We start from the raw sequence: 9,508 nt of genomic DNA on the forward strand, positions 1-9,508 counted from the left end.
GGAACATGGATTACAGTATTATTTGCATTGATATATTTATCAAAAAATATAAAATAATCTGATGCAAAAAAAAAAAAATCTGGGCACAAGATGGTGATGGCTTGGACCATGGAATGAGCAGTGATGAAGATACAAAAGAGCATGATACAAAGTCCTGTTTGCTCTCTTGAGTGGAGCAAGAGAAAATTCTCTCTCATCGTTTTCAGATGAACCTACAGAAAAATAAGACATCATTAAGGTCATTTTACCCCGCAGAGGACACACAGACTTGAGGCATCCAGCCCACTGGCTCAGTCTTAGTTGCGTGGATTCTGTGTAACCTGGAACTTCCCAATCTGAGATCTCATTTGTCACTCCTCTGTGACATGATATGTTTGAGTCCATTTTCATGACCCTGTGGGGAACAATTCATAAGTGGAAAAACCAAGCCATCCTGGAGAGAGCTGCATGTGTTGGGTCCAGTCTATCCGTGGCCATCTTTGCCCCAGGCATCACCTCAGGTCCATTCAGCCATCACCATGCCAACAGAATCCGTTCCACACTGTTCATCTGATGCAGTCAATATGACATCATACAGAAACCACCTATTGAAGCTGCTTTCCTCAGAAAGGGGTGCGAGTATGGCCAACACTTTGTGTTTCATAAACTTTTCTCTAGATGCTCGGTCTGTTTGCCCACTGAGCAGACATTCAGTAGGTTAGACCATGGGGCACAGAGAGGCAACAAGGCCCCTGAAAGCCATACCAAGGAGCTCAGACTCAATCTTGTGTGGGCAAAAGGGGAATCATCAGGGGTTTTAAAGTGTGAGAGAGACATGCTCAGGTTTCTCAAGGCTACTGTGCGAGTAGCTGGGAGGTAGAACCTTCTCTAGGGGGAGGGGACTGAGAGAAAGAAGAGCTGCAGTGGCAATAAATTGTTCAGGTGAAAACCGATGGAGGTTCTAACAGAAGGGATGGAATTGAGAGACAGTTCAGAGGATCTGGGCCCTCAGAGAACTGACAGTCTCAGTTATGATGAAGGCAGCTGGCGAACATGACTAGGGAAGAAGTTGTGTGTGTGTGTCTGTGTGTATGTAAGGTGCATCCTGCCCCTCAGGCCTTCCCCATGTGATCTCAGCCTGAGATCCTTGCAGCCCAGCTCTTCAGGGGAATCACCTGCTCTCTCCTGCACTGGGCCCCTGACTTCCTAGAATCTTTGGGGCTTACTTGTACTTTATAGTTCCTCAGCCTTATAAACCTTGAAAAGAAGTGGGGGGAAAAATATATATATATATAATATATATATATGTATAGTTCTTTTGTTTTTTTAAACTGAAAACCAGAACATGATAAATACACAAATGAGTATACCCACCTACTGAAACATACACATAAACTAATATAATCCAAGCAATGGAGACTCTGAGATTGTTTCCTGAATCCTTTCATCCCAGGTGTTCTATTCGTTGCTACTGATACACTTAAAGTTTCTATAAACTTAAGCCCTAACTCAAGCATCTAAAATTTGAAGCTGGTGTAAAGGAAAACCTTCACACTGGAGATGGCTAACTTGACTATTAATTCTGGATTAGATGTTCCGTGGTGAGAGGAGAATTATAGTTTTTCCAAACAGATCAAACCTGTATGGTTAACTACTAGAACTAATAATTTTTTGTCATGAAGGACGTAGGGCTCCAAACTGGTAACCATGGTTATTCTAGAGTTTTTATCCTTTTACTTCATACACTTCTGTGATGTTTGAATTTTAAAATGTATATTCTTTTTGTAATTTCAGAACAAAACAAAAGAATTTGGTTAGCTGTAAATTGAAACTGCTGTACAGAGAATCAAAGAAATCAGTCTGACTTATCTGATTTTAACTGAATTTGAAAAAGGCTGTTTAATATCATCTAATTAACAAGAGCCAGCTTGTCAAGTTGTAACTGCCTGGCGGTAAATTATGGGTAATCTGACTGCAAAAGCCTTCTCCAGGGCAGTGACACTGGAAGTGGCCTTGCAGGTTGAGCAGGATTTCCTCACAACAGAGAGAATAAGAAGTGTATCAGTATTGCTTTCCCATAAACAAATACACTTCCTCTATTCTGTTGTGCTTTTAATATTTTTATTTTTTTTAATTACCCAAGTTATACACCCTCTTCCAGATAATGCAGAAATGTGTAATCCGTATTCTGCAGAGGTAATCACTGTTTAGAGTTTGGTTGTGTGTCCTTTCAGATTTTTTTTTTTACAAACACACCCATAATTTCAACTGATCTTTTCCATTTATTATTCCATAATTTATTCCATTTATTATAATGGAATTATAAATTATTATTTTTTATTATTTTATTTATTTATTATTATTATTATTATAAAAATAATTATAAATTATTCCATTTATTATTCCATAATTTCCATTTATCTTTTTTTTCCAGATATAAATCACATACCTTTAGTGTTTTTTAAAAATATATTCAGAAAGTTGTGCAACCATCACCACTATCTAATTCCAGAACATTTCATCACTCCAAAAAAAATCTCTATACCCAAGAGCAGTCACTCCACATTCTCCACTCCCCCCGCCCTGACAACCACTCATCTATTTTCTGTCTCTATAGATTTGCCTATTCTGGACATTTCATGTAAATGCAATCATACCATATCTGACCTTTTGTGCCTGACTTGTTTCACTTAGCATGGTTTTCAAGGTTTGTCCATGGACAAACATTGTAGAATGTACCAATACTCCATTCTTTTTTTAATGACTGGATAACATTCCACTGTATGAATAGACCACATTTTGTTTATCCATTCATCAGTTGGTAGACATTTGCATCGTTTCCAGTCTTTGGCTAATATGAATAATTCTGTTATGAGCACTCGTGTATAAGTTTTTTTGTGAACATGTTTTCAATCCTTTTGGGTCTAGACCTAGGAATCGCTAGGTCACATGGAAACTATGTTTAACTTTTTTGAGGAACTGTCAAAATGTTCTCCACAGTAGCTGCACCAGCTTAAATTCCCACTGGCAAAGTACAAGAGTTCCCATTTCTCCACATTCTCACGAACACTTAGTTTCTTTCTTTTTTATTCTAGCCATCCTCGTGGGTGTGAAGTGGTATCTTTTGGTTTTGATTTGTATTCCTCTAATGACTAATAATGTTGAACATTTTCATGTACTGAGTGGCCATTTTATATACTGTCTTTGGAGAAATGTCTATTCAAATTCTTTGCCCACTTGAAAACTGGGTTGTCTTTTTACCATTGAGTTAGAGGAGTTCTTTATATATTCTGTTTTGTTTTGTCATTGTTGTTTTTTTCCTTTTTTGGCAGTGCTGCACAGCATGTGGGATCTTAGTTCCCTGACCAGGGATGGAACCCGCGACCCCTATAGGGGAAGTGCAGAGTCTTAACCACTGGACCACCAGGGAAGTCCCACAAGAGTTCTTTATATATTCTGGATACAAGTCCCGTATCAGATGACTTGCAAATCATATATCTCCCATTCTGTGGAAATTATTATTTTTTGTTTGTGTTTTAGACTCAAAACGAATTATTAAATATACTGTTCTGTAACTTGTTTTTTTCTTTGATGGTGAGTGTACCATGGGCATCTTTCAACATCAAGAGAAAGCTATATCATTCTTCCCCCCCATCTTATTTTTTTTCAGTCCTCCTTTTTTGTGGCTACATAGCATTCCATTACGGTTGTACCACAGTTCATCTGACCAATCCTCCACTGAGCTTTAACAAATCTTAAGTTTGTGTGCTGGTGAAGGACTGAGACACAGCAGCTCTCGGGCTGCACTACTGTGGATGATAAGAAAATGCAAGCAGGCACAGGAAGTGTCTTTAACCTGCTTACACTTCCTCTCTGAGCCCATGCGGTTTCACAACCCCTCCAGGCACAACCCTCTCTCCCCCAGTGCAGTGTCACCAGCCTGGCGCCTCTGTGAGAAATTTCCACTGCAAGAGGCCCTGAGGCATTATCATTTCCCTCTTTCACCCTGTCTAGGTTGCCAGTAAATCCCAAGAGCCCTCTGAGACTGCACCTAGGTCGGGTCCCTCCAGCCCCTTGAAAGATGAATTCCTGCATCATGGTGATGAGGCTGCTGCTGTCTGGGCCTTTTCTCTTTGGTAGGCAAGAGAGGTGGGGAGGGGAGGGGACATGTGTCTGTGACCAGGGAAACTGCAGGGCTTTGCGGAACCAGAGTAAATGAGCAACTGTTTTAAGTGTGGGATTGGCCATAGGTAACGTGGGGCCCAGGAATTCTGGAGGGAGAAGGGGGGAAAGAAAGAAAGTCAGAATCCAAAGTATAGGCAAGGTCTGAAGGAAATGACAGAAAAGGGAGACAAGGGTGGCAGCAGTGAGAGATGGGGCAGTGGGCCCTTAAAAAAGGGGGATGGTTAATGGGTATGGACAGCTGGTCTAGGATCTGGTCCTACCCATGGTTCTACCTCTCTTTGCCATCTTAGGCAAGTCCCTTCCCCCTTTTTGGGCCTCAGTCTCTTCATCCGAACAAATGGTAGGGCCAGCATCTCTGACATCTTAAGATGTGAAACGAGCCTGAGGCCTGGAAGGAAAGCAAGGCCAAAAAGGACAGTTTGGGGCTTAGGTGGGGGATGTGATGGGGGAATTTGAGATCTAATGGTTATGGCAGAGACTGGTCCATGGTGGGGTGGGGAGGCAGGGAGCAGTACAATAGTGAGGAGGCAGCTTCCCAGGATCAGGGGATCTTGAACTTTCACGGGGAGGGAGCCTGAGGCTAATTATCTGAGTTTTCAGGGCGACGGGGCCCCAAGCCCAGGGGAGAAGTGGGTGTGTGTGGGGAGATACACCCTGCCTTGGGGCATCCCCACCGCCTCGGGTTGGGGGGGGCCCTTCGGACTGCTCCTCTCTTAGGGGCTTCCGCCTTTTCATCCTTCCTTCTTTGCTGATGGGCCAATCGGGAAGTTGTGTGTCCTCCCCAGGCCCTGGCGCTGCCAGAGCTCTGGGTAGTAGGGAATTGCTTTCACATTTCCTGGAGTCCAGGAAATGGGCTGCCAGCCGTGCCCGGGGTGTGGGTGGCCTGGGGAGAAGGAAGCGAGGTCTTTGCGGGTGAGGCCGCCTACTGGGGGCACGTGGGTTGCGGCCAATCAACGCCCGCCGCTCTGAGGTGGTCGTGGGGTGTCCCTGGTCGGAAGTGGCTGACCTGGTCCCGGTCTCCCTCAGCCCCAGCCTGGAGCTACAACCTGGATGTGCAACACGTGCAAAACTTCTCCATCCCAGACGCCGGGAGGCATTTTGGGTACCGCGTCTTGCAGGTTGGAAATGGGTGAGCTGTCGCCGCAGGTCCTCCCTGCCCTGGCCAGGACCTTCCGGTTTTGAGGAGTCCGTGGTGGGACCCAAGCAACAGGAGCAAGGCCATCAGATAGTAGGATGAGGACTATCCATCATTAAAGCACCTTATAAGTGCCTAATAGAAGGGGATATGTATCACAACCCCTAAAACACTCTGCCACACTTCCTAGATTCCAGACTCTTTCCCAGACTAGACAGTGAGCTCCTTGATGGCACAGATTTGGTTTTTCTCTCTAATCCCCACCCCTCCCTAGTACATACCACAGCCTAGCACATAGCAGGTAAGCCATAAACGACTTTTGAATTGTTGGCTGATTAAATGAACTCGTATTGTGACGCTCTAGCAGATCATTCTCTGGGCCTCTGTTTTTCTGGACTGTAAATGGAAAAGATCCTTAACTTTCTAGAATTCTGTCACATCGGATTATTTACCTGGGATTCAATAGGGACGAGATGGGGGCTGAGGAGTCACCCAGAAGAGGAGTGGCTGAATTGCTTTGAGATATCTTGTGGGGGGTCCAAACCCCCTTAATAGGTAGGAGTGGGGGGGTAAAGGCCTGGGCAACTCCATCTCACAGATGTGATTTCTCATCAGGGTTGTCGTGGGAGCTCCAGGTGAGGGGAACAACATGGGAAACCTCTATCAGTGCCACCCAGGAACTGGACACTGCTTGCCAGTCAGACTGAGCAGTGAGTAACTGATTTGGGAGCCGGGAGGAATGGTATCGGGAAATCGAGGCTGGCCCCATCACACCTGGATTGCCTAAGTTCCTCCAGACCAATCTTCTGGTGCCTGCAGGTTCCAACTATACCTCCAAGTACTTGGGAATGACCTTGGTGACAGACCCCACAAGTGACAGCCTTTTGGTAAGAGTTCTGTACAGTGTGATATCAGCGCCTGTGAAGATTGATGCTAGGAAAGGGAGACAAAGGAAAGAAAAAAATGGATTAAAGATCCTATAGAACAGCGGTCCCCAACCTTTTTGGCACCAGGGACTGGTTTCGTGGAAGACAGTTTTTCCACTGACCGGGCTTGCGGGGGCGGGGGGGGGGGGAGGGGGGATGGTACAGGCGGTGAAGGGAAGCCATGGGGAGAGGCAGATGAAGGTTTGCTTGCTTACTCGCCGCCGCTCGCCTCCTGCTGTGAGGCCCAGTTCTTAACAGGCCCCAGAAGGGTAGCGGACTGAGGGGGTGGGGACCCGTGCTATAGAAGATTATAGGCATCAGAAAGATTCAGATTCAGTCAGTGTTTATTGAGAGCCATCTATCAGTCAGCTATTTTTGAGACCTTAGTTATCTCAGTGTTTTTTCCAAATGTACAATATCTGTGACCGTTAACATACAAGGTGATTTGTGGTGGTACACAACTTTTAATGTTTTAATAGTCATATATTTATTTAATGGCTTGTTAGAAAAAATATTCCACAGGTACGTTAAATCCATGATTTCTTGGCTCGCATTGCATAGGATGAGGTTGAAGTTTAAAACAGCAAATTTTAAACAAGTTCCTCTTGGGTTTTGTTTTTTGTAATTTTATTGAAGTATAATTGATTTACAACGTTGTGTCAATTTCTGCTATACAGCATAGTGACCCAGTTATACATATGTTCTTTTTCACATTCTTTTGCATTATGGTTTATCACAGGATATTGAATATAGTTCCCTGTGCCGTACAGTATGACCTTGTTTATCCAGCCTATATATAATAGTTTGCATCTGCTAATCCCAAACTCCCAATGCTTCCCTCCTCCATCCTCCCTCCCCCAATAAGGCCCTATAGTATAGCACAGGGAACTATATTTAATATCCTGTCGTAAACCATAATGGAAAAGAAAATATGAAAAAGAATGTATATATATATATATATATATATATATATATATATATATAGCTGAATCACTTTGCTGTACTCCAAAAACTAACACAACATTGTAGATCAACTATACTTCAATTTTTTAAAAAAAAGTAAATTTTAGTTAAATGAAATATTAATAATAGTGTGGATGATATGCCCATATGACAGAAATTGTGAACTGGTACACAAACGCCTAAAGTTTGGGAAACACTGCCTTATCTCTTTTAATCCTCAAGACACTCAGGTGAGATAGGGAGCAGTATACAGATTTTACACATGAGGAAACAGGACCAAAGGGGTTAACAGACCTGGTCAAGGTCACATGGTTTTAAAGAGGTAGAGCCAGGATTTGAATATAATTCCTATTTGATTACAAGTCCATTACTCTTTACAGTTCATCCCAGCAGCATCCTTCTGACACAGGTATATAAGAAATAGAAGGCTAAGCGAGTGAAACAGTTATCCAGTATTTAATTGGAGCTTGATTACTTAGCTACTCTTACATGCCTGGCATTGTGCTGGGTTCTGATGGGGGAAGGGGAGTGAGATGCAAAGATGACCATGACATGAGCCCTGACTTTCAAGAAATTACAGTCTGGCAGGAAAGATAGTCATAAATGAAAGAAACATCATTGTATGTTCTGGGAATAGGGAGTCATTTGATTTGGCTTAAACACAGAATGTGTAATTGGAAATAGAAGGGGATGGGTTTGGATAGTGCCTACTGTGAACTATATGAATGCCAGACTAAGGAGTTTAGACTTTGTCCTATAGGCAGCGAGCATCCGTTGGCATATAACATTGGTAGTGGGGATGGAGAGACTGATACAAGATACCTGGGGGCCGAATTACCTTGCCTTAGTAAACCAGTTGGATGATGGGAATGAGGTCAGGGGATGATGACCCTGAAGGCTTTTGTTCTTGGTTGATGATGCCCTAAAGACACACAGCAAGAGGAAGCCCCAACCTTTTTAAAAATCTTTGATTCCTTCAGGCCTGTGACCCTGGGCTGTCTCGGACATGTGACCAGAACATCTATCTAAGTGGCCTGTGTTACCTCTTCCGCCAGAATCTGAGTGGTCCAGTGCTGCAAGGGCACCCTGGTTATCAGGGTAAGGAACGGGGGATCCAGTGGGTAAAAATACCTCCAAGTGGTTGCCCATACATGGGAACTGGCATGGGCAGGCCAACCCCCAGAGACTCTTTACCAAGTCCCTCTGTGTCTGGCCTCTGTAGAATGTATAAAGGGCAACGTAGACTTGGTATTTCTGTTTGATGGCTCAAGGAGCTTGCAGCAAGATGAATTTCAGAAAATTCTGGACTTCATGAAGGATGTGATGAAGAAACTCAGCAACTCTTCCTACCAGGTAAATATATTAGTTAGGATTCCTGGTTGTAGGCAATAGATGCCTACCTGAGCTAGCTAAGGGCATAAAGGGAAAATTTAGTACAAGTTGTCTCTAGAACCTAAGGGCATGGCTATTACTGGACCTCTGCTTCCAGAATTCTCCCTAATTCTCATTTCTGTTTCTTTTTGGCTTTTGCTTCCTTCCCTCTTTCTCTTTCTCTCTGTAGACTGGCTCTCAGCTTCTTTGGATCACATGGGCCTGTGGAAAGCTCCCAAGTTCACATGTTAAAGTTTCAGGAGGTGTTTTTTGTTTTTTGTTGTTGTTTCTTTTCCAGTCTTCCTCTCAAGCAACCCCTCCCTCTGCAAATTCCAGTTTCTCAGAGGAGAGATTCTGACTGGCCTCACCTCAGTCCCAGCCAACTGTATCTTGTTTAGCAGGGTCACTCAGCAGAAATATGGTTGCTGGGAACCATCTCTATTGGTGAGGTAGGCAGAACCCAGAGAACCGGAGCCCAGCAGACAGCACTCCATAACGGGCTCCAGGCTGATTTATTTCTGTGTTTGTTTATATACAGCCTCACTTTCAAAAGAATGACTCGAGGGACTTCCCTGGTGAATCCATGCTTCCACTGCAGGGGGCATGGGTTTCATCCTTGGTCAGGGAACCAAGATCCCGCATGCCGAGAGGTGTGACTGAAAAAACAAAACAAAAGAACGATTCAAGGCAGGAATGTGGAGTTGGGTTGCCCAGGTCCTGGATAAGAAGTAGAGGGCTTCCCTGGTGGTGCAGTGGTTGAGAGTCCGCCTGCCAATGCGGGGGACATGGGTTCGTGCCCCGGTCCGGGAGGATCCCACAAGCCGTGGAGCGGCTGGGCCCGTGAGCCATGGCCGCTGGGCCTGCGCGTCTGGAGCCTGTGCTCCGCAACGGGAGAGGCCGCGACAGTGAGAGGCCCACATATCGCAAAAAAAAAAAAAAAAAAAAAAAA

The 9,508-nt window shown here is 44.3% G+C and overlaps 1 protein-coding gene across 4 annotated transcripts in view; it reads left to right on the forward strand.

Annotated features, from left to right (window-relative positions):
• The first annotated feature begins 3,912 nt into the window (after positions 1-3,912).
• ITGAL (integrin subunit alpha L) overlaps positions 3,913-9,508 on the forward strand; it is a 42,244-nt gene continuing 36,648 nt past the window's right edge. For 3 of the 4 annotated variants that reach the window (XR_003793064.1, XR_003793065.1, XM_029219891.1), the window contains exons 1-6: positions 3,913-4,115; positions 5,191-5,293; positions 5,915-6,009; positions 6,119-6,186; positions 8,169-8,286; positions 8,411-8,541. Coding sequence is in view for 2 of the 4 variants with exons in the window: in XM_029219891.1 (XP_029075724.1) it covers positions 4,061-4,115; positions 5,191-5,293; positions 5,915-6,009; positions 6,119-6,186; positions 8,169-8,286; positions 8,411-8,541 (570 nt within the window). In the remaining 2 variants the exon portion in view is untranslated. Of the gene's footprint in view, positions 4,116-5,190; positions 5,294-5,914; positions 6,010-6,118; positions 6,187-8,168; positions 8,287-8,410; positions 8,542-9,508 lie in introns of those variants that run through there. The other variant, XM_029219892.1, reaches the window with a different exon arrangement.

This window comes from Monodon monoceros, unplaced genomic scaffold (genome assembly GCF_005190385.1).
Source record: "Monodon monoceros isolate NGI ecotype Baffin Bay Population unplaced genomic scaffold, NGI_Narwhal_1 Super_Scaffold_13, whole genome shotgun sequence".
Taxonomy (NCBI): domain Eukaryota; kingdom Metazoa; phylum Chordata; class Mammalia; order Artiodactyla; family Monodontidae; genus Monodon; species Monodon monoceros.